The sequence below is a fragment of the Solenopsis invicta genome, chromosome 1 (assembly GCF_016802725.1).
Source record: "Solenopsis invicta isolate M01_SB chromosome 1, UNIL_Sinv_3.0, whole genome shotgun sequence".
NCBI classification, from domain to species: Eukaryota; Metazoa; Arthropoda; class Insecta; order Hymenoptera; family Formicidae; genus Solenopsis; species Solenopsis invicta.
The window spans coordinates 20294762-20321096 of NC_052664.1; the positions used below are offsets into that span (position 1 = coordinate 20294762).

The window sequence follows — 26335 nt, forward strand, 5'->3', positions numbered from 1 at the left end:
GAAAATAAACTATTTTTGTATGCGATTACTTTATTAAATAATTATATAATCTTATTTCTACACGAGAGATGAGAAGTTTTGGAAACTTCTAATATTAGCAAAAATATACAAACAAATGAGCAACAGTTTCATGAAATCGAGATTGATTTTGCAAACGCTAAAGCAATTTATATGCAAATTTATTTTGCTACGATGAATAGTGCCATAAAATAACGCTGTGTTATTTTCAGCAGAAACACAGACACAATGTAACAATACTTTGAGAAACTAATTATTCTAACTGTTTATGAAAATAAATTATAAATAGACGATTATTTTACTGAACATTCGTTAACATGAAATGAAATTTCTCAAATGAAATAACAGTTTGAGCTAAATACATATCTATATTTAAATTTGGATCTATTTAACTTCCATTAAAGTTGTCACTAGAGCATAATTTTAATTCTATTTTACGATTAAAGTTAAATTAACATTTTAATTATCTACAACTAGTATGAAAGAAGTTTATTGAACTCGGGTCGCGTATTTAAAGGAATTTGCAAATTTAGTTGAAGTTTACTTTGATACAAAAATTGCAAACATTTGTAACGTTCAATCGAATGATCTGCTTACTTGCTGAAGAGCCTAAGAACGACACAAATGATGACGAACATCAGTGCCATACCAACGAGAACGCCGATCATCGCCGGATCGATGTACTGAAGGCTGGGTGGCTCTATGACCTCGGCTGAAAACAAATTTGTTGGTTTGCACCAGGGATCACGGAACTAGAAGCTCGTAAATTAAATCCCACATGCCCTAGAGGAATTAAAAGTCAAACGCAAACCGTGCTTTCGATACAGAACAAGAAAGCGAACTTAAAAGAAAAATAATGTATTAAATATAAAAAATGTGTATTAATTATTTACTCTATTAATTATTTAAATATGTATTAATTATTAATTATTGATAGTTAAATGTCATTCATTAATATATTCGTTATTTTAGAGCATTCTTCTTTTGTTAGTAGCTTCAAAAATGTATGTGTCACATCTCAAAATATTATCAAAAATTGTTAAATTTTATAGATTGTTCTATTAATTATTATGTTTGTAATAGTAGGAACATCTGTGTAAAATTTGAATATAATGCTCTTACTAGTTTAAAAGTTATTTAAGCCTAAAACTACAGCAAAATAGGACCGTTTTTATTTCATAAAAACAATTATAAGTCGAATTTTTCGTTGTTTTCTTCTTTGCAGTTGATATCGGAGTCAAAGTTTAAATATTCGCGAAAAAGTTTTTGTCATTGAATAGGAAAAAAAGAATGAATCTAAGAAACGTCCAGTCTTAAATTTTTTATACCTTAGCTGATACAGGGCTAAAACATCCTTAAATAATAAACTCGAATTTTCTTAAATCTTATTTGATAATGAGATGATTGATCATTGTGTTAAAAATACAACGATGAAAACATTAGTTAAATAACTGTAGATATCTCTTTAAATAATCATTAATCGCGCACATTCCAAATTTCTCATTTTTATCTTTTTACGTTCTCATGCACGGAAGATATTTTTAATGTGCGAAAAATATCGGAATCGAACAAGTGGGAAAATCTCATTTATTCCGGTACTTTAAATTCTCATCGAATCGTGTTGGCACGATAGGATTTTCATTAAAACTGTCATATCCTCATTTCTCGAGAATTCCGTTCTTCTTACCTACGCAAGTTATTACACCGTCCGCCTGCGTCACGGGGATCTTCTCGAAGAGGCAGATGCATCGGCCATCGCGACATTCCGTTTGACTCACTCGCGCTTCGCATTGCTCGGTGAAGAAACAGGACTCGTTCACGTTCGCAGCTAAAATAATTTTTAAGAGTCCACTCATCGTAAGTTGTAGAATGTAAATAGAAAGTTCTAAATAAGCCGTATTTGGAGAAATACTCTAAAATAAAACTATTGTTGTGTAGAACTGTCTACACAATAGACAAAACTTTTCAATGTGTATTCTGAACAACAAATTCTGAGTCAACAAATTTTTTTGTTATCCTGAGCTATTGCAGTTATATTAGATAATTATTAAAAATTTCTTACTCTATTAAACATTCTGTTGACGATCTTCTTTTCTTAATTCTTGTCAATTAATTAACTCAATAGAATTCTCATGCGTATACTAATAGTATTCTTGAATTTCGTGATAATAGTTTGTATGCAGCGATAATCGGGTCAACTTATTTGATTGCGAGATTGTATGATTTCCCGTGTGATATCATGTACGAAATCGTAATTAATGGATATGGCAACTTGGCCAAGAAGGAAATAGAATTATTCTCAATCGAGATAGCACCGTGCCATTTAACAAGCAAGTGCTTTCGCGTATGGAATCGCACTGGCATGTGCGCTATATTGCATTGTTTCTCCTTATTTAGTACAGATATATACGGAAAAATTGATTTTACTAAAGCATCTAAAATTTAGCTGAATACAGATTTGAAAATAATTCTATTAGACTATCAAAATAATTATGTGGGATGCTAACAACTGGTTGTTAGATTATCAAAGAACTTTTTATAGCGTTTTACATGCTTGAACGTTCTTTATTTTGATGATACAACAAAATTGTTTTCAGATTTATATTCAGCTAAATCTTTAGATATTTCAGCAAAATCTTTCCATGTAATAAACTCTAGCAACGTTAATATCTTTATTATCTAACACGGTATTCTTGAATTAGAGCATTTAGAATTGTTTTTTTTTTTTTTAACAACTATAAGTGTTGTTACTAATAATGTTGATATATGGCACTGTTTCATGACGCAGCAGCTTACAAATTCCACGAAAGGGAAGCCACTTCAATTTTCTCCCTATGAATTGAGATTCCCTCTGGAGGTTCTCATATATTTTATATGGTCATAAAGAAGCATCACTCCAGAAAGTATATACCAACTTACCGTGTCCGCACTTGTCGATATGGTTCGTGGTCTCAAATTCTTCTTTACAGGCGCATTTGTTCTTCTTCGGTTCACAATAGGAGCCAGCGAAGCCACACTCTTTGTCCTTCACACAGTCGTCACCAAATTTTTTCGTACCCCTACCAGATAGATCTGAAAGGATTAAAAAAATATTTCAGAATTTATTTATATTGCATGTTAAGCACTTCTAACTGTGAATGATCGCATCACTTTTCCGTTAAAAAGAACTCAATTTCTCGGAAGCAGTCATAGCCTAAGCTCATTTTAAACGATTTGTTGTAATTTACGTCAGAATTTAGGATAAAAAATTCGATTTATATTTTATTCTATTTTTAGTTTTATTTATGTTTTTATCGTATATATTATATATGAGATGTCTATAAAATTTGTTTCTACCCCCTATATTACGAAAACCGTTCAGAATTATAATAAACCGTGAAATACGTATCTGACCGTGTTTCGAAAAGCTATTCTATCCCTCCAACCCTCTTTAAAGAGTCCCTCGAAATGATGGAATACGTGTTTTTCACAATTTTAAACGGTTTTCGAAATATAGAAGTTGGAGGAAAGACAAGGACATGTTGTATAGCATAACGCATGAAAAATCAGATAAATATTAAAACATACAGATACATAAAAATACACGACATATTAAATTAGAAATAGAGTTTTATTCTCTAAAATCTGATAGAAGACTGATAGATTCTCTATTTTGGCTTTACAATTGATATATATGAAAAAGTTTAATTTTTTTTTTGCTTTCCTTTTCTTTAAACTTGAATTATTTTTAACGCTCAAATTTAAAACTATTCAAAAACATAGCGCGCAAAGACTTGAGAAATAGATGTCTTTAACACAAAATTTTTGGTTATGGCATATAAACATATATCTCCCCGATGTATTCAAGTGTCTATAAAAAGGTATATGTATGAGCATGTGCAAGAGATGCAATAAAACTGACAATATTACAACAATTCCAGTTTCGCAAAATTCTCCGATATACTTTCTCACTTTTGGTAGAATGTTAATACATTGCAAAAGAGCTGACTAGTTCCTCTTTCAGGGACGCCTGATTGCTGTATTGTCGATGAATAATGACCTATATAAGTTCCACCCTACGACGTTCAACAGAGAATCGAAGGACTCTTCTCTTGCCTCGCATAATACGTGACAATTCGAAAAAATATCTGTAGGTTTTATAATCCCCCTCCCCTTTTGGGAGTCGTTAAAAAGAATGAAATGGTTTCAGCTTGCCAGAAGGCAAACTCTTTCATCTCTGCTATAAATTTCTCAAGCGACATTAAATCTCACAACGCGGATCTTTCATCTTTACGTAAAAATGCAATCAAATAATAAATATTTTGGTAAAATGGAGTGTAAATACGATTGAGCGGAATAAAACAAATACTATCTCGGATTATTAATTGCAAATTAATTGGAACTCGTTATTTCATCGTTTTAATCGCTTTAACATATTATACAAATTGCTCCATTTATCAGGAGGCAATTATAGCTTGCAGTGATATACATAGAATTTTGTAATCTTCATTTCGTTCTGCTTTTAATCCAGATTATTTTTCAATTTTGATAGCAATATAGTAACGCTTTCGAAAAACAATATGTTGCACGTTATTTCTATTTACTTCATTGATTTAGTTAGAAATTGCGTAGAGCTGCAAGCAAGGATTATATGCACGTGCTGCATATACCCTCTGGAAAGTTTACACGCGGCTTACTAGTTGGCCAACCGCGGAAATTTGATTAGTGCACAGTGCCGACTTCAATTACATAGACGTTTAGATTGATTTTCCTTCGTATTTCTTTTATATGCGAGATATAGATATACTCGTACCTTTTCTCGGCCATTTAATCGAATAAATTTGTTTCTCCGGACATAGTTTTATCAACTATAATTTAATCACCTACTATAGTTCAATTTTAAATTACTTCATTATGTCTATACGGCAATGAACCAAATAAGGATTGTGCATTAATTTTTAACAGCTACTTCTATAATTAGAAGCGTGAGGCTGAATTCTCTCTTGTGGAAAATAAATTCGAAGAGCGAGAATGTTAAAGAAAACTTCCGAACTAATGATCCGTACATCCCATTTTTTTTTCGCAGATTGTTTTGATTGCACCTTATTGAAAATTATATAGGAAAATGCCAGGCCTCTCTTAGGGTTGAACAAACGGTTTGCGCGGCGACCTGGAAAGACTGGGATCAAGGGTGGCGACTATTCGACGACTCAAAGTTAAAATGGCGCCAGGCGGGTCAATCTACGCGTTAAAAGTGGGTCAGTCCGTTTCTATGGCACGCTGCCAATGCTCTTACGTGCACAAAACCTTCCACAACTATTGTCGTAACCATCGTCGGCTACATTCTTTTTTTTTCGTACAAAGTATTTGCTGGTTTGCATACGTACGCCCACTCGAAGGTGTATGCATATACTCATTGTTTATCTTTGCGTGTCTTTTAATCGACGCAGTATCGAAAATCGAACAACACTTAGTTGAATGCACTGAAAATGTGGAAAATATCAACGGCAGGAGTATTAATTTCCTCTCCAAGTATCGCTATCTTAAAGTGGAAATTATTATAATAGCAGATGTAATTTAACAGCAGAAAGCTTTAGTTACGTCACTTGTGACTTGCTTATTTCGAAGATAATGCATTGACTCTTTCAAACATTAGGTATTCATAAAGTTTCACGCGATCGTTAATTAATTTTCTGAACTGAATGGATCTTGAATGAACTTCTCTACTCTGATGCACACTTTCTTCCGCTTTTGTAATCTTGACACTGTAGCACAGATATTTTTCTCTTTATTACGCAAAATTCAGCAATTAATCATTTAAAGATTAATTAATTTTATTAACATTATACCACGACTCATCAAGAAAAAAGTGAATATTTTATTTTTCTTTCAACATGAAAGTTGTTTATTGTATATTGTTAATGTTGTCAATTGTTACAAATAACAACTGTCTCATATTTAACGTTCAACATTTAAATATTTATCACAATAAGTTGTTCAGTTCTTTTTTTAAATACTTGTAGAATCGTTATTGAATCTGATAATAAAATTAATTTGAGATATTATTTTTAGCTTCAATTTACGATTGTGTTTGAAATCCGACTTCTATATTGGCACACATTTTATAAAGTTGGAAAATATATTTAATAATTGATATAAAAATATTATTAAACCCGAAAAAAGATTCGCAAAATGATATTTCTTTTTATTTCTTGTTTATTCACATATCGATCTAGTAGCCTACTTATTATTTTAAATATTTTATTACAAATTATCTTATTTAATGCAGAATAAAATTATCAAGTTGAAGGATGGATTCTAAATGAGCAGTGGATTTTATTGTTTTAAGACAGGAAACGGATAGAGCAATTATCAGTAATAGTCTCTTCTTTCTGAAGGAAACTGTCTTCAGGTAATTAGCAACTGTGAAACGTGGCGGAAAATGTGTAGATCTACCTCGCGCGTGAATCGTTCGAAATAAAAAGTACCTTGAGTTTAATATTATGGAAAGTGTATCCTTTCATTATATTACAATCTCAAAAATTTTGCTAAAAAATATTAATTTTAAAAGTAATAATAATATTTTTAATTATAGCATATAGCGTCGATAGTCTCTTGTGACGGCGACGTTCAGTCTTGATGAAACGGCGATCTCACCTGCGATTAGCAATGTCATTACACTCTCCTTGTACCTTTGTTACACCCTCATTATTGCTCTTAATCTGAGAAGATTAATCGTTATAAGATGCTCGAGGTGTTCCCATGGACACTTAGTTCCATGACATAAAATGGGTTGGGTCACGACAGGATGATAAACATGCTTAGAATGCTTGAGTTAACAGAGAGAATTTTTCTAGACCACAGTACTTTACAAGTTACTTTTACAGACGCTTCGTGCGTGGCAAAAAGAAGAAAAATTAAGCAAAAATTATCTAATAATGTACAATTAATATTTATTCGCATAATTAGTGCCACATGCAAAATATTACGTTTGCACAAAGAATTGATCATATCAAATAAAGTTTAAAGTATATAATAAAATTTTAACGAAATAAAACAAAATTACATTCCTTTGCAATTGAGTTTTGCGAAATTTGTTACTGAAAATCAAAAAAGAAAAGATTGATCCGACAGGCTGTATCTTAAAATAAACCACAATCTAACTTCAAAAAGTTCCAATGTTTTTATCATCATATTCGTTTTTATTATCACATTATTAAAACTGCTTATAGATCGCACGTTATTTGACGTCGACGTAGCAACGAGAATACCTGCGCTTTCAGCGCACGTAGAAATATATTTTTTTTCGATGATTCGAAGATAGCTGCTGTTGAGTTTATCTGAAACTCAACGAAGACCTTTACGACGAATTGGCACGCGAACAGATACGGTCCTCCGCTGAAATATCGATTTGCTTTGACGACGAATCGCCCGAATCGGACTCGATTTCTTACCTTTGCATCACGCGAAATCTCTTTTCTTCCTTTTGGTTAAGATAAGCATTTCGTTGAAGTTTTTCGCGCATAACATTTCTGCGATGCTCTTTTAGCAAAATTAAACAATATCAGCGTAATTTTCCAAAATAAAATAAAGAAGGTTGTCGTTTCGTACCTTGAAGAATTCAAAGCACAACGAAGGTAGAAATTTAAAAAGTTCTCGAACACATATTTCACCAGAGAATTTAATTTTGCGATTCTCTGAAGAGCGGGGAATTTCGGGATCGGTACGACCGTCGAACAGGCAGTTCGCGGTCGCTCCTACATACATGTTCCGCCTAATATGTGCATATTAGATAACTCTATAATTACAACTGTCGGTACCAACTGACCGAAATTTCTCCCCAAAGGTAGACGCTGTTACCCTGAGATATTGAGATACCATCCTCCCATTTTCCAAGATAAATTATTAATCACTAAACCTGTTAAAAAAATGTAAGAATTTCTGAGACCACGCGCGCCCGAATAAGGATAATTCGTAGTTATTTATTAAAATATTAAACGAAAAAAGCAGGTAAATAAGTTTTTTGAACAAAACAAATGTGCACAATCAGTAATTTATTTTTATTGTTTTTCTGATAGCTAAGTATTTAATTTTTCATAATTAGTTACTGATTTTTGCTTATAATAGAAAGTGTTTAAAATTACATAACAAGAATATTTATATATTGGAGGTCCAAGCATAGTAGTTGCTCTTTTCTAATTTAATCAACCATTACAGTTAAAAGATAAAATATCTCTTTTTAAAAAAATCTAGTATATCATGGATGTAGACTGCGTACATACGTCACGTATTAGGCAAGAGGTGCAATTGTCCGGGAAATGCGGTCAACATTTAATACACGAACAGTGGCGCAATGGGCGCGCCTGTCGCCGTAAAAAGAAAAGAGATCGATCCGCGGGATGAAAATAACGAGCTTCATTTAACGGTGCGGGGTCGGGTTCTCAATCACGCGAGGTGAGACCATCGAGGGGTGACAGAACGTTTATCAGAAGATAAATTCGTATCGCGTTTCATTTGCGTCATCAGAATCGTCGGCGCTCGTGTTTTTCGCGAGTTGGAAAGACGCATAATGCAGTTAACGAGGTTAAAAAAGTACATACACAGCTCCATAAACTTGCGTGCGTGTTTTAATATTGCGGCATCGTTGTCGTCACGACACGCAATCTTCCTTGTGCACTTACAGATCATGATTTTTTTTTTCCTATGAAACGAACATTTTATGTAAAAATTCGAAATCCGCGGAACACAAATTTTTACAGTCAAAATTAGAAGAACATTCTAATTTATTAAAAATTGATTGACTATTTGTGTGCCCAGTTTCAATCACGCGTAAAATTGAAAAATTCAATAATTTTAATTAACAATGTTTTTCTGCTTTATGTGTATTGCATTTTTTTCTATAAAATTCATTCAAAATTCGCCAAATGATTCTGCTGCATTGAATAATTTATATAATCCTCATTTCTTTCCTGAATTTCTAGTTGGTTAGTTTTGGCGTCGACCTAAAAATGAAACAGAGTTGAAAATGGAAATGAAAAGACCTTCTTGTTTTTTTTTCTGATGACATCGTTATCATGAAAAGCGCAGAGCTCAGCTAACTGTTGGAATACCGCACTTATTAATTGGACGCGTCATGTTACCGTCGTTTCCTTGATTTCTAGTTAGCTAGTTTTTAGATCGATTAAAAAACCTAGGGGAGAAATAAAGATGGAAATGAAAAAAGTTTTTTTCATTTATCCTGATGGCATCATTACCGCAGAATTAGAACTCATTGTCAGCTAATTGCTGGAGATATAGTGTTTACTAGTGAACACTTTGCGGGCTATTTCGACTTATGTTCGATAATGTCGTATATCACAATTTCCTTTCTAATTTATAGACTAAAGACGAGATAAAGCCGATGAGTGTAGAGTTTAACGAGTTCGAAATTAGACTATCCCTAGGCCATAGTCGTTAAGCCTAATACTCATAATCCTCTCAGAAAGATTACGCTTCTAACTATGTAACTGTAACCTTGTTATTTATCATTGACATGATAAATGGAATTTTTGTTGCCTCCTTTGTAATAATAATATTTTTAATTAAATACTCTTTGTAGAGTTTAACGAGTTCAAAATTAGTCCTAGGAGACTATCATCTCTAAGGATCCTCTCTATAGAGAGAGTCACGCCTTTAGCCATTACAATTGAAAGCTTATCATCATTAATGTGACATTAAATTTTTGTTGAATGATCTACAATAATATTTTTTAATTAAATAACAATTTAATAAAATTAAAAGTAATATCAGAATAGAAAAATAATTATATTTTACGTAATTATAAAATCTAATATAAATAATTAATCTATCTCTTATATTTATAATAAAAATATATTATTGTAAATTTATGCGTATATATTACGTTATCTAATTATTCTGTAATAAATATTTAAGTTCTCCATGTACAAATATCAATTCTGTATACATAATTGCAGTTAGTTACGTACAACGACTGTGAAAAAAATTGAACTAAGAAATGAAGTTAAACACGATAATGCTAGCCACTGCAGATAGCTTCCAAACTTCAATTACATTTACCTCAAAGTTGTGCTTTTCACGTAGTAAATTCTACTGCAAAGACGACGGATGTGTTTCTCGCGGCGAAAAAGCCATGATGTATTTTGCGGAAGTACAGCGCAACAGATTGCTACGGGCGATGCGAAGCACGACAAGCATTCAACTTCCTCCGAAATATAGATAGGGGTACATCGATTCTTGCGTAAAACCCGACCCGTTATCGGATGCGATGATTTTGCCACGAAATTCTCTGAGAAGCCAACAACAGCGTAGGCGTAAAATTAATCTCGCCTATGCTACGTGGCAAAATTAAAATACCAATAGAACCGCGTAACACATCAAGCAATTTGGTTCAACGTTATTTTATTTAACGTTAAAATTATTGCAGACAACTCGCAATCAGTTTGTGTTTATTATTACGAAATACAAAGTGAAACGAAATGCAACGAAAGCAAAAATGTATCTATAAATGCAAAATATTTTTGACCCTTCTATTTTTGCATGTTAAAATTGCAATTTGTACGTTAATATACAGAATTATTCAGCCTCGAAATATATCATTTATTTTCACAAGTTTCAAACATGTTTCTGCATTTATGCTTGCGTGATAGTTAGTCATAAAATGACTAATCGAGGAAAAAACGATTAAAAGAAATGGCAGAAGGAAACTAATTGTTAAAATTGCTGTAGTGCCGATACGAAACATTGCGCATTGTAAAGACATAACGCGGTTTCAAAAAAAGTTTACACGCTATTAAAATATTTTTATTAGAAATATAACTTGTGAAAGAAATGCGTAAAACGAGCCGATTTTGGCATCTAAAACAGCAAATAAAAATGATATTTTTTTTATAGTTTTGAAGCTGTTTAATGATTCTGGTATTTAAAACTTTTTAATTTGTTGGGAAAGTATTAAAATTAGCATATATAATTAATAATAATATAAAAAGCTAGTACGAGAATGGTATGCTAATGAAAATGTGTAAAACTATTGTAAACTAGACAATATTAGCCTTTGACTATATTAACGAAGTACATTTAATTACGCAAATATTTCTCGCAAGGCGGATTTGTGGTCTAGAATTACTGTTATTTCGGAAAAAAATATCCTGAAATTAACGTTGTCGAATATATTGGAAGAAAATCTTTTATTTTTGTTAATTAAGGCTCAATTAATTTTATTTTCTGTTATATTTGCAGTAAATAATTTTCTTTCAGCTTCGGAATATTTAATTACTAGATCAAAATACGCCAACTTTTTAAATTTTATTTCAGTTAAAACTCTTATCAAAATTTGGGACATAAACTACGCGGATATAATAGTTGTTTGGTCAGTGTAGTTAGGGGTCAAATCGATCGATATGTGAGCAATATAAATTAATAAAGCGAAGCAGAAGTCTTATTCGGTTAAAGTGGATTTTGATGCATAAAAATATTTTTGTGTTAATCTTATAATTTTTTATAGTAAAATCCTACAATGCAATACATAAAATATTTTGAAAAAAAATGTAATAAATGCTTTCAAGTACTGCCGTTAAGATTTAAAATAGTTGCCATCAATAATGCTTTTGTTTTTAACTATAATAATTTTTTTACTTTTTTCGTCAGGCAGAACATGAATTATTAGAGATGAGTGTATTTTCATGTTTTACTCATATGAAAACGCGAATTAATACGTTCATAAAGCTCATAGGAGTAATTTACTAGATATTTAACAGCTTTATACGTTGATTTTAAAACTTTCTTGACAAATTAAACTTTTTTAAAGGTCAGAATCAAATTCAACAACTCAAAAACTACAAAAAAATATCTTTTTATTTGCTGCTCTAGACTAAAATCGGTCCATCTTTCCTTTGAGTAGTAAACAACAAAGAATTTAATTTTGTTAAATTTAATATATAAACTCAATATTGTAAATTGTATAACCTTGCAACGTTTGCTGGAAATTGGGTAACTTTAATAATTGGACCGTTTTAAAGTCGTAATTATGCATTCTGTTCCACATAATTAAGACCTATTCAAATGCACAATAAAAATTAGTCGATATCAGGATTAAACGTCCCAATCTAATTACCACGTATTGTACGAAAATGCTGATTAGCTAGAAAACTACGTGTTAATTAGTCACTGACATTTTCGCTGTAATAGAAGTAATAACAAATGCCAAAGGAAAATAAAGCTGTAATAAAAGGTCAGAAATGAGACCAAGCTTTACAAAATAATTCTAATTATACATAATTTTTAAAAAAATTAAAATTACATAATTGATTATAATTTGTTAGTAAGTATTGATGCTTTCACTTTAATAAATTGATGATAGAGATAATAAGTTGATAATGATTTACTTATGAATATTAATGTAATAAAAGCAGAGAGCAATAACAATAATATTCAGAATCATAATTAGGACATCAACACATATATCTGCATTATTAATAAGTAATCAATAATACAATTACAGAAAATTATTTATTTATCTTTCAATAGTAACTTAACTATGATCACAAATATAATATCATATCTTCATAATGATGCTTACTTTAACGATTCAATCCGATTTTCTTTATTATTATCTCGTTACAGTGAAAATATGATACTCTTTTGCATTTGTTACGTTATTATTACGTTTACATTAGCAATGTTAAGCGCGACCGGTTTTGAAACCCGTACAATTGTGCACGTTATCGAAGGAAGTTGGGTGCACGTGAATCCGCAGTGCAGACTGCAGTACCTTACATACTGTTGCAATTCCATCGTTCATTCACCTCGTTCTCATGCGGAAAACCGAAAAGAAAGATTGTGCAAATACGTAAATTTACATTTAAAAATTGATTCATAAGTAATACATCTCTAGAGCTCTCAAGCTCGCTTTGAGAAATGACTGTCAAACGACATTATTTGTATTATAATTTAAATGATAATTTCTGTAATATATACACACTTTTACGAAGTGTGATAATGTCGCGAATTAATTTGGGATTTCTAAAGCAAAAAACATTTTTTTCTCAATTAAAGGAATACGCGGCGACCGGAATCGGAATAAAGTTCCATTGCAGTCTGCGTCAAATCGCGCGCATAAGAAAGCACGACTCCGAGTATTTCGGAGGAGTAATAGTACGCCTCGAGGAGCGTTCTAATTACGTTATAACCTCGGATAAAAGGGTCTCCGTCCTTGTAAAGAAGACGTTGGCTGTAATTAAGTGACACAAAGCACAGATTGTACACGTGCCTGCATTGTATTATCGCGTATTGTGTTATCCTTTACACCGACACTTCTCGAGTAGTCGCTGCCACATCGAAAAAACATCTTTCGAAAAGAGAAATATTTGATAATGATCTACATATATATATAAGTACATCGTTAAATTGGTGACAGCCAAATGTTTCCATCTGCCCCAATATGAGCAGAAGCAAGAAATTGATATTTAGGGACGTTCCATTACTGACACAGCAAAAAATCGTATACAGCCAAATCTTCATTTATCATATACTCGTTATCGCATCTATTATCGTGAACATTGATTTTTTTTAAATCTAAATGTGACTGAAGAGACCTGATTTATGGTGAAATTTTTGGATTTTAGCAATTCTAATGTCTACATATCTTTTATTTTTTTATTAAAATTAACCCAAGGTCGCTCTACTTTTAAAATTGAAGCAAAAATAGAGCTTTAAAGATAGAAATAATGTCTTTCATATTTTTTAAGAGATAAGAAAAAAGAAGGTTAAGACTAACACGAAATTTATTGTAAAACAAATACAAAGTTGAAAAGAAACAAAAATTATTACATAAAATATGATTATTTATAAACGATTATTCGAATACTGCTCAACTTTAAACGTGTTTTTTTTTCAAAAAAAAAAAAAACAATTTTTATTATAAATCCAGTATCTTTTGAGAAAATTTCATACATTCTTACAAAAACCTATTTCCTCTGTTATTAAAAAATACTCAAGGTGCAACAAAATACACTTAATATCTTTGGGTATTTAAGATATTCAGTAATGAACGTGTAAAAATATCTATGTTCCATCAATCGTAAACGTAACCTAGCAAAAAAAACATTGCTCGTGCTACAAAAATATGTGCTACCGATGTTAGAGGCAGAAAAGATGCGACAACATTCAACGATCGATGCTTGACGGTGATTAAAACTTGCGCCGGCGTTGTTTAAACTTTTACGTTCGAGTTAGGGGGGAAGCCACAGAAAGAGAGAGAGAGAGAGAGAGACTACCTCGGCGCGATACATAATTCAGTACGAAACGACAGCCGTCGCTTATAAATACGTTGGGTCTTTATTTTCCTAAAGAATCACGAAATGCAGCGGAAGAAGAACAGAGACAAGGTGGAGTGAAAAATATCTCGCTAAAAATATGCAGCAATGAAAAAGTAAGACGAAAGAAAAATATCGATTACTCATTGTTTAAAAATGTACCAAAACTAAACTGTAATATCATAACATTTATCGCAATAAATAAATTAACTGGTGAGCGAAAAGGGGGAGAAAAATCAAACTGCCGATCTCTGTAAATCTTACGCACAAATTGTATAAATAATATAAATAAAAATGCAACTACATAACGTCTAAAATGATTGGCCTCTTTTTGTGAGTCATGTAAAGTAGATTTTTATGTCAAACTGACTATGGATAACTGAAACAGCTAACGTCGGAATCTAATCACCGCCTTTAACTCGGACTAAAGCAGCTATTATCTAAAGTGAATCATCTTATCTAATTATTAGACAGTGTATGGCTTGCAATTTCATTATACAAGTGTAATAAGTTGTGCGATTACGTTATGTCAGTTATCTAGAAATAAGTAGGTATGCCATCTAGTCTACTTTCTTGCGATGTAAAGACCTACTGCGCCAGATACTTTCTAAAAGAAGTCACGGTTGATTTTTTCACATTGCGGAAATTACATTGCGAATCAGGCTCAAATCTCGCAAAAAAAAGAAGATATTTTTTTTCTTTGTGACGTTATTTCATAGATAGACACAGATACAAAAAGGCACCTAAGTATTATCAAAGCAATCTTTACGGATACATACAAATAATCGAAATCGATGCACAAAGTTAGGAAATACGATACAACTGCAATATAAAATTCACGTAATACGTAAGAGTTTGGCACAAAAGAGACGTAAACGGTTTTAATGAAATTGCGCGAAGAAAATTTGTTTTTTTTTTAATCGTGCAAGCATGGGCAAAACAAAATTTTATGGAACCTTAGCTTTCCGTTTTGCATCATCTCGTGTATGTATCAAGTAAATAAAATTCATAATTTTCAAAAATAATATAAAAAATACAGCAAGATGCTTATTTTTACGTCGTTTGAGCTTTTTAAAGTCTTAAATCTCATAACGAGTACATTTGTCAGATAAATCACGCGATGCATCTACGTCGCAAAAGTTCAATGATGCGACTACTGCAGTGCTTCGAAACATAATATCTCTGATATCGATCATTCCAGTGTAAAGGCGTAACGATGCGATACATCAAGGTAATCCGCGCACGCACAAGCGTCGAGAAATTATTTGCGGCAAGAAAAACAAATTCAAGCGATTCTAAACGCCGTAAAGGTACAGAAAAATAAAAAGAAAATTCTAATATCCTGCAAATATTCTTTGAAGGCTTCTCACCCTTTGGACTTCTCTATTGTCTGGAAAAACACGTGTACCTCACAAAGAATAAGTTTACGGGTCTCCTGTATTCACATACCGTAGAATCGTTTTATCTCTCAAAACCTAAAACCCTCTTACTAATAGCCTCCGACAAAGTGGATCAGTCTTTTCGTTGGTCGTCATTCGCGATCCATTTGGTATATTTCAGATAAAATTTTTAGAAAGTAAGAATAAAAAAAAAGAAAGAGAGACAGATAGCTGTGCGAGAAGCAAAACGAATACCTGTTACCTCTATCCATCATTTTTTATCCACTTTGTCGAGACTCTTATTAAAAGTCGAAACCAAACTATTATAAAACGAATATATAAAAAGAATAAAAACCACAATATAACTGTTTGAAAAAGATACAATAAGCCCAGACCTATCTCTCCTTTCTATCAAATTACATATATGTATAACAAGTTTGTAAAAATAATTTATATACTATACAAATATTACAAAAGCAAGATTAGACTTGGAGCCCAAAATACGATTATTGAATAAAAAAAAATCTTACAGTAAGAGGTTTAATAGATATAATTATTATATTAAAAATTTCTCTGAATAAAAAACAAATTTTTCTTAATCCTTTATGTTACAATAAGATTAAAATTTCAAGTTTCTACAGTTTTATCCTTCCTAGCAGACATTTTATCCTCCCTACGTGACAGCCGATTTTTTATCTTTTTTATGTTAAAAAGGAACGCAGAGTGCTTCATGAATACATATTCAGGAAATATATATATATATATATATATATATATACATTATATCGGACTTTACTTGAAAATATTATCCAAACGCGTTCAAATATGCAAAATAAATGTCTCTTTTAGCGGCGTCCGTAAGACTGATTTTCTTGAGAATTATTACGACCACATAGCAAGTGGTATTACAAAGGTAATGCCATTTTTTAAATTAATCTTTACATAGTGTTGTGACGGAAAAGTGCTACATGCCGCATGCATGACGTAAATAAATAACAGCTATATATATAGGACTACGTTATTGTCGTTTATTGATCTATTTAGTGTGTTTTATACTTAGCGTCTCGCATATGTCATAGTTGCTTATATTATAATCCGGACTATCACTTTAACGTTCCCGACAAAAGTAACTTCATCCCGCATCATTGGAAGAAATTCAAATATTGCTCGGGCACTTAAAGGCATTAGTCGATTTTCGTTAAGAATTTTTACGCCATGTTCGCACAGCATTAGTTGTTTGAACAGTTCATTAGCTGTTATTGGAGTTGGGATAAAAGTTTCTAGAGTTGGGTAACAAAAGTCGACCAATATCTTTTATATCTCAACGTAGACGTAGCAATAGCTACAACACGAAAAGAAAGTATGGAATGGGAGATAAAAGCCCGACTATTCTCGTACGTCTCTTTCTTGTCAAATATGAATGCGCGTATTGCAGAAGGTACCTCCGAAGCCTCCAACAATGCCAAATAGTGTTATGTAAAATACGTCTGTTTCTCCTTCAACTTACTGAACTTATCATAGATTAGATTAGATATTGCTATAATATTTATTGAGCGCTCTAGGATGACATTCTCTCAAGCGTTAAACAAGTATATCATTTTACGACAAAATGCGTAACAAACTAAACGCTAATATACAAAACAATACGAAGAAAAAATTAAAAATATAAGAATTAAAAAACTACAAAATAGGATAACGAAGAAAAAAATAAAAACGTAATACTAACAAAGAAAACAAGTATTTGAATACGCAATGAAGTACACATTAGTGTGCGCGTGAACGCGTGAATATATTTGCATCCACAAGCGTGTGACTACATATATACAGAGGTATCACAGAAATTGTATAAACGTATAATAAAAAAAACTCTAAGCTGCGAGAATTAATTATTCAGATTGAACAAATAGTTATATAATTTTAAAGACATTTAAAGAGCTCGCGTTTCATATATTAGGTGAGACGTTCACTACTCATGAAAGATCGTTAAAGTATTTAATACGACAGAGGTAGAAACAGTTCATTTTGGGCTCTAATGGAGCGCAAGATTTTTAGATAGTTTACGTAGATTCTTATTAAGTCTTGAACGTGTATTACTATTTAATAAATTTTACAAAAATTAAAATAACAGAAAAATGACTTCGATAATTTTAAATTAAACATTGTTAAAGAATCAAAGAATAACCACAAAGTTTTTCTAAGTGAGTTTTAAAAATTACTTAAGGGAAGGAAAACATTTGGTCGAAGTTATTGGAAAAATATTGTGAAAAAATAAAGATTGCAAGATTTTAAAAACCTCTTTTAGGAGTTCGATTTGAGAGCAATAATCGACGTAACCCCGGGAAATCTGATCAATCAGTGTTTACAGCCAATCATCCACTGCCGTTTCAAGTAAGATGTAAGCCGAGCGTTCAACAATACGCGTAAGCTAATCATTAACGCTATCTCGACAGCCGATCTATGCATATGCAAGAGCCAGCACCGGGCTCAACAAGCTCTCTCCGAGAAATCTAGAAGCGGCCTGTCGCTCGTACTCATCTCGTGGGATTATTATACTACCTGATGCTCTTGCCACGATATTGCGGGGAACTGTCGATACAAGCTCGTTTAAGATTGACTTGGCACGATGCCACTGTCGAGGTTGGCGCAATTAAGCTTGATCAGATTTATAAGATGGATGAACTTGAACGCGTAAAACTTCACTCGCGTAATTGTCATTGAGAGATCTTGTATCGCGATTGCCGAAATTACTTTTCCCCTAATCACACTCACTGACACGATAAAAAAGAAGCAATGATCGAAATAAAGATACATACTATCTCAATGAATGGATTTCGATTTGGATTTCGAATTTGTGGACGCAAGCTTCTCTCTCATGCGACAAAAATGCGATGATAAAATTTATGTAACATCGGAATTAAACGAATGAGCAGAACAAGAAAAACGTGTGCGAATCAAATGCAATTGTCATTTGGTGCAAAGTATTTAATAAATTTTCCAAATAAAGCTGAAAATAAAATTTTACCAGTATCGAAGCAAAACTGGTGTACCTCCATATATTTTTCTTTTTATCTAGAGAGAAATTTTCCAATTCTTTTTTAAAGAATTTCGATACAAAGCTTTATAGAAAAACGATCTATCTTTTGCACTCAATCGAATAAAAACGTAGAAAATTATTTATATGTGTACCACGTAACAATGATTCTCTTTTTCTATTGCAATAATTTTTTTAATTTTGTTTCAGCTTAGATTCACGTGTATTAAAAATATTTACTTGGGCATTCGATTAAAATCCGAAAATCAATAATTTCATAAACTATAAGTGTCGTTATATTTAATGCATCGCTGATACCATGCAGTGATCTATGGAATTTGTAGGTGCACTCCACGGTTATAGCCCTACTCTATGTACACGAACACGTTATATCAAACCTGTGCTCGTAAAACGCGACCTAATCTTTTGATTAAAAATCTACTAGGAGAAGCAACGTTAACCCATTGACATCGCGCTTTTACATAACTTTATGCGATCAATTTGATCGTTGGGACCAATTTTCTGCAAATATCGAGATAATATTTATCCATTCGGTTTCTCGATCCTAGATAAATCTGCGCTAATGTAGCGTAAAATAAACATGTTTGCAACCATTTATCGCGAACAGAAGGCTGAAGAGTACAGCACGTCAATAATGGATACAAATTGATGCCACCGACGCGCCAACATTTATTCCCTGAGAACTATTTGTCATTGCTCTGGTTGCGGGGACATTTCTACTTTATTACGAGAAAATAACCAGGGCATGGAATAAAGGCGTACTTTGATGCACACGAGAACTTTTCATTACAAGGAAGGCAATTTAATATTCATCGCAATCGAGTAATAATTTAACCATCTCCACTGGCTTTACACGAGATTTACTTTCTGTACTTAAAACTTTAATGTATTGTTCATGTTTAATAAAATTTGTTTATTGCCTATTATCGTTTATCGCGAGTTGTTCATCGTGAAATAATGTTGAATATTAAAAGTCATTTTTACATGTTGCACTCGCGACCTATTTTCTCTCACTGATTTCAACGAGAAAGCCAGATGACAAATTTCTTTACTTAATTTCCTCAGTCAGGCAAACATAGTGCACACGATCGTCGCAACCACTTGGAAAGTGGAGTTACGGATCAAGGTTAACAAAAAGCTAAGTCGAATCTTAACTTGGCAAAAAACTTGGGCAGAATTTAAGTTGCAACTTCACAGAAGCAATCAATTTGAATTTGGCAACACGATATGTCACACGGTAGATAGAATAAAGTTAAGAAAATATACGACAAAAAAGGAGATTACTTTCTGAAATAAAAATTACTTTACAAAAACAATATGTACCAAGTAAAAGTTTGAAAAACGTTTTTGTGGAATGTGTCAAAAATAAAATATTTTTTAAGTGTTTTCGACACCCTTTACATGTTTGTTTGTTCAGGGTATAATGTACGAAATTGTACTTGCATGCAAATTAAGCTGATTTTGGTCCACCGTTAATTTAACAAATTTTTGTATTTTAAGTTATATTTTAATATTAATTATATTTTATAGTACGCAGTGCGCAATACAAAAACTTTATGTGTTGTAAAATCTTCTGTATTTTAGTTCAGAATCTCCGTGCAGTCTTCAAAATTTTTGCAAAAAAATCAAGCATTGAGATTATGAAGTACAAAGTTCTCTCTCTCTCTCTCTTTCTATCTTTCTCTCTCTTTCTCCTTCCCTCTTTCCCTTTTTTCTTTCTTTGGCTAAAACAAATTTACCTCAAATTTAGTTAAGAGGGACAAATCGTTAATCTTAATTCCATCAATTCCATTAATTCAGTTAAGTAACGTTTCTGCGCCACGTAATAAGCACAGAAAGTTTCATCTAAAGATTAATGTTAATCCGATAAATCAATAGCAAAACGAATGAAAAGAAGAGAGAGAAAGAAAGGAACGAAGAAATAGAAAGAGAGTATGCGTGAGACTGAATATATTTTGAGTTGATTTAGCACGACGGCTTAAGTGAGATATGTCGTTAACGAAACACACCCTTAAGTAAACTGGAAACTAATCGAGATAATCATCAAGATGAGGCAAATATTGTTCTGTTTAATGTTGTGTTTAGAACAATCTAGATAAAGCATACTGAGGTTCCAAAATGACACAAATAATTTTTCAGTCTTCACTCCGCAACAGGTTCCGTTATATCGCAAATGTTTTTACTTGTTGCACCGTGCTTTTTATGGTCGCAATTATAATTATCGTCTTCTCATGCCTGTGCATTGAGATTTAAGTTAATTTTCTACAATCTAAATCTAATGAAACTTTAATAAATCTAATAAATAGTACCATTTTTTCAAAACAGTTAAGGGAAACGGTGATTATAGTTATAAATGACATATTTCAAATTTTTTAAATAAAATAAAGCGCGAAAATTAATTAATCAAGTACATAACATTTTAAATTTAATATTGACCTGCTCTTTAAAATTCAATCATGAAGAACTGTATTACACTTCCCAATATTACAGTTAACTCTAAATTTTTAATTAAACGAAAAAAATTTTCCAAATAAAAAGAATTTTCTATTTTTAATGATTATTGTCGAGGAATATATATTGAAAACGCATTAACGTGAACAAATCGAAGCGAATTGAATGAGTTATGAATGCGAATCGTTAGTAAAGCCTTGAACCAACAAATTTTCAGCACGAAGAAGCAAAGAACTCACGTATTCTTTCCAAAATTGTGTTAGCCTACGGAAACTGTACAGATCAAGATGAATAAAAGATGAAGATGATGAGAATGCTTGGTAAAATTCCTCTCGAAAAAAAGTGCGAAAGACTATTTGGGGCAAAACATTCTATCTGCATAACGTTATTTTTTACTGATGATTGATTCGTAAAAACTTTACAGGCGGAACGAGATAAAAGAAGATTGCACATTAAGTGATACAAACAATAGCTTTTTATATATGAGTCACGGAGATACTACAGTTATATATAGTTATATATAGAACTTTCTAGAGATTATGCTAATACCCTCAAGTAATTCTTGAATGTTTTAGAGCAGATTACAAAAAGTAAGCTTTCTTAAACGTGCTTAATATATTAATATGTTAATACGCAGATCGCTGTACGGAATTTCTCATATTATAAGAAAAAGATTGTTTTATAATTCATCCTCTATTCACGTGAAAATCTTTTATTCAAGCACATTCGCGTATTTGATAGCACAGAATTACAAAAGGCGCGCTCCAAAATAACGAAGCAATTCTCATTCTAAGAGGCTTCCGAAGGAGGGTATGAGTAAATGTGAAGGGTAGATCGCGCAAAAAAGTGTATCGGATCGTGTATCGTGCAGATTGAGGGACAAGTATATTTACATGCTACAATCAATACTTTTTTATTTCGAAATGTCTGCAGAGCAAACATACGTGGCCTGTAACTTTTGAAAGTTTAATCAGATAAATTCCACGGATCCCCTTTCTGTCACTATCCCTATTTCATCTCTGCCGGCGTCGATTCGCATCTCGCGCTGTCATCGATATGTGCCATTTGATACAATATTTATCTCGATGTCAAAATGTCACGTGTCAACAAATATAGCGTTTACCTCTAACAGTGAACGACTCACGCAAGGTCTTACTATTTTAATACCATCTCAATGAGTTTATCAGGAGAGTTTACTCGCGCCTTAACTGGACACCTCGCGATATGATGCATGCGCTATACGTGATTGCACACAAAAGAAGTTGACGAAACCAGATATCCATCCGAGCCCACGCATATAGCGAAAAATATCTTCATTTAATTCGTAAAATAAACTTTTCCATGTGGTTTTTTTATTTTAATTTTAAAATAAAATTATTGAACAGAGAGAGAGAGAGAGAGAGAGAGAGAGTTATAAAATTCTCGGGTTACATCGATTTATCGAATTTGCAATAGAACGAGTAAAACTTGGAAATTTACTTAGCTCCAACGTCATACGATACGACAATTATGCTATACGTTTACTTGATATAGCCTTTATATGATAAGCACTTATCTCTTACATGCAATACCATCATCAACGCTGCAATCTTAATGAAATCTAAGGTCCTGCGCACAGTGTAAAATATTAAATACTAGACTTAGCAATTAGAATTTTTAATTCAGTTTTTTCAATAAACACTATAGATAAATAATAAGTTATGTTGTATTTCGTATAACACATTTATTGTGTTATATCTTATTAGTGTCCATTTATTGTGTGTAGAGCCATACTTATTCTGATTCAAAATGACAAATTAAAAATATTATTTAAAATATTATTTTAAAGATTAAGGGAAAAATCTCTTAATATTTTAGACGTTCTTTAAATGTCTTTCAAACATTTTTTATATTTTTTCATTGTTACTTGAAACTCTCGTAATGTGCTTGATCTTAACTTTTTTGTTCATCATAAATAATGGTGCTTGATAGTTTTACAGATTGAAACGGTGAGATGTTAAATAGTATACAAAATAGTAAATATATAAAAATAAAATTAATTTTTAAATTAAACATATTTTAAAAAAGAAACTAGAAAAACATGATGTTTTCCATTACACGGATTGAAGTACGAACAAAGCATCCTTGTGGTATTGGAAAAGAATAAAACAAAACAAACTTCTGTAAACAACTTTGCAACTTTTTGCTTCAACATCGTACATACTATTATTATTGACAGTGCATGTACACATAATAATTGTATAATTAATCATTATCGATTAAATATATTGTGAAGCTATCGTGCGTGAAATTAACGAATGAAATGTGACAAGTAGCTGCAGAACACGGACGTTAACAGCGCTTTCTTCGAATCAAAATCAGATGGAAATTTCCCAATCGTTTCTCGTTCGCACACGTTACTTCCATGAAAGAAAACAGGGGGAAGAGAGAGAGAGAGAGAGAGAGAGATTTCGCGTGAGAAAGTTCTTTGCCTTACTTGGCGTAAAGAGAATCATATGTGGCTGGCACGAGCGCGGGTGAAACTACTTAAAAGCTTTACCTTCCGCGGTCGTCTGATCCGATCCGGGATCGGGTAGACCCAGGGCCGGCCGATCGAGGATAATCCAGGTAGAGAGCAGGACGACGCAGAGCAACCGCACGGCAGTGATACCGCAGCAGGAGTTGGTCCCCGACGTCGGGTACGCCGGCGACGAGCAGGTCGTCGTGGCGACGCTCATCTCTACAACTGGCTGGCCCACGCGGCGGTACACCTGCGGCCTATCCACGGCAGGCAGGCAGGCAGGTAGGCACGCACGCACGCACGTACGCCGCGTACCTGCACGCCCACGCAGGTCAACCCTGCCTGTCCTACTTCCGGTATCACATCTCCGGCCGATCGCGAAGGCACGCGCGATCGATGACGCGCATAGTCGCCACCGCGGAACCCGACGCCGTAGCTCTCTTTCTCTTTGTCTCTATCTCTCTCCCTCGCTTCCGCTCGCGTGGATCACCCCGCGCGCCCTCGATGATCTAGCGGTTCTCGTCGTCGTCGTCGTTCGAAGCGACACGCCGCCGGCGTGCGTCCAGACTCCCTCGCTTGATCGCGAAGAGTTGGCGCGCGCGATTCCTATCGGACGTCGGGAGGCGCAGTCCGGAGCGAAGGCGAGATGGTGGGACTGACGATCGCGCGCTCGCGCGGTAGCGTCGCGTCGCGTCGCTCCGCGTCGCCTCGCCTCGTCTCGCGTCGTCTCGCGTCGTCTAGCGTCGTCTAGCGTCGCGTTCTACGTACCGTACGTATGTACGTGCGATTGTGCCGCGTACCGTAGCGGAAAGGCACGGGCACCAAGCAACGACCGACCGACCGACCGATCGGCCGCCTGACTCACCCCCGACGACGAGGGTCGTCGCGACGCCAGGGCGCCGGCGTTCTGCGCAATACGGCCGAGCCACGTTTCCACCCCCTTGACCGCCAGTAGTGTGGCGCGGCGCGGTGTGCGGTGTGTGGTGTGATATGGTGTGACATGGTATGTGGTGGCGGTGTTCACCTCCGCGGTATCCACCCCCTTGCGGCACGGCAGCCACCCGTCGCCGCCGTCGCGTAAACGTCGCGACGGAGCACAGTGCCTCTGACAATGAGTCATTCCTCGGGCAAGACCTGTCGTTGTGTGTACCCTCGTCGTCGTCGTCGTCGTCATCGTCGTCACCGTCACTTGAACGACCGAAGCGCAAGGCGATACCTTCATCGTCGTCGTCGTTAATGCACCGCGTCGTGTGTTGGTAACGACGGCTGCGCGTGGGACACGATCACCCACCCCGCGCTGTACCCCCTCGCTTCTGTGGGGTGATGTGCGACATCGGTTGGGGTCGCGGTTGCACATCTGAGGTGGATGCAGTGCGGTGATTTCGCTATGCTACATAAATATGAATATCAATATCAATATGATGCCGAGGAGTTTCGAAATTATGCATCTTTATTTTTCGATAACAGATTCTCCGATTTTTTTTTTTTTTTTTTTTTCCAAATATGATAGTGCAACAGCCGACGATAGCTCGCGAGTTACAAGGGGTTTAATCTTAATCTATTTATCTTTATATACTTAAAATTTAAATATTTTTTTATTTATTTCTGATCTTTAATTCGAATTAACTCCAATTGATTTGTTTAATAAGTTAAATATGTTACATATATAATTAAAAAGTTGCAACAAATGATAGTCTTCTTTTAAATTACATCTTTGTTACAAGTTCTATTCATAAGTTCTATCAAAGATTTTGAAACGTTCTGTATAAATGTAAATCAGTTTCCTATTAGCAATATATTTTATGTATTACTACTGCTAACAATATTTAATAAATCTTTACAGCTTTTAAGATACAGGGGATTGTAGGGAATGTTTAATGGCATAAAAAATTATGAAATCGATTAGCAATTTAATTTCGTGATATAATATATTTTTAGTTCTACTTATCAGCAGCGTTTAAAAATTCAATAAACATGCGGCGTGTACTTTGGGATAATTTGTAAATTATATAAATTCATCTAGGAAATTACTATTGAGCACTAAGATCCTTTTTCGATCGATTAACCATATGTTCTGTAAATGTGTTGATACACTTCCAGGGTTATAATGGGTTATTGAATATTTAATAAATTAAATAACCTTATTAACTTTTCTCCAAAAAAAATTTTTTTTTCTTTAGTTAAAACTTATTTTGGCAAATTTTTAAAAATTTTCTTATCTCACAAACACATACCGGAGATTTTATTATATATTTTTATATGCAAATAGTGATATACTTGCATAATGATATACTCTGACATAATTATTCTTTAAAATCTAATGCTATGTATTTTCTATACCTACAATAATGCTTTTACAATTGTGCTTTACATCTTTGTTGTATAATAGATAAGAGATAGTGATAAGTAGGAAAAATTAGTAACGTATAGTTGCAACCGTATAATTAATTATAATTGTTCATATAATGTATATTTTTGGCATATATCTATACTTTTTTTAATGTATTGTTTTCTGATATACGCATAATACGAAATATTATATGTAGAAATCAATTTTATACTGCACATTAAGCTCATCCCAATCAATATCACTTATAAATGTAATGTTGATAAATATAATAAAACA

At 33.4% G+C, this 26335-nt stretch overlaps 1 protein-coding gene across 3 annotated transcripts in view; it reads right to left on the bottom strand.

The window, feature by feature from the left end:
- LOC105194740 overlaps nt 1-24154 on the bottom strand; it is a 34982-nt gene extending 10828 nt beyond the window's left edge. For all 3 annotated transcript variants that reach the window (XM_011159810.3, XM_011159812.3, XM_011159811.3), the window contains exons 1-4: nt 23749-24154; nt 2938-3090; nt 1706-1846; nt 616-730 (exon numbers count right to left, since the gene is read on the bottom strand). In XM_011159810.3, the coding sequence (XP_011158112.1) occupies nt 616-730; nt 1706-1846; nt 2938-3090; nt 23749-23926 (587 nt within the window). In that variant the 5' untranslated portion in view covers nt 23927-24154. The remainder of the gene's footprint in view (nt 1-615; nt 731-1705; nt 1847-2937; nt 3091-23748) is intronic.
- Nucleotides 24155-26335: the final 2181 nt, after the last annotated feature.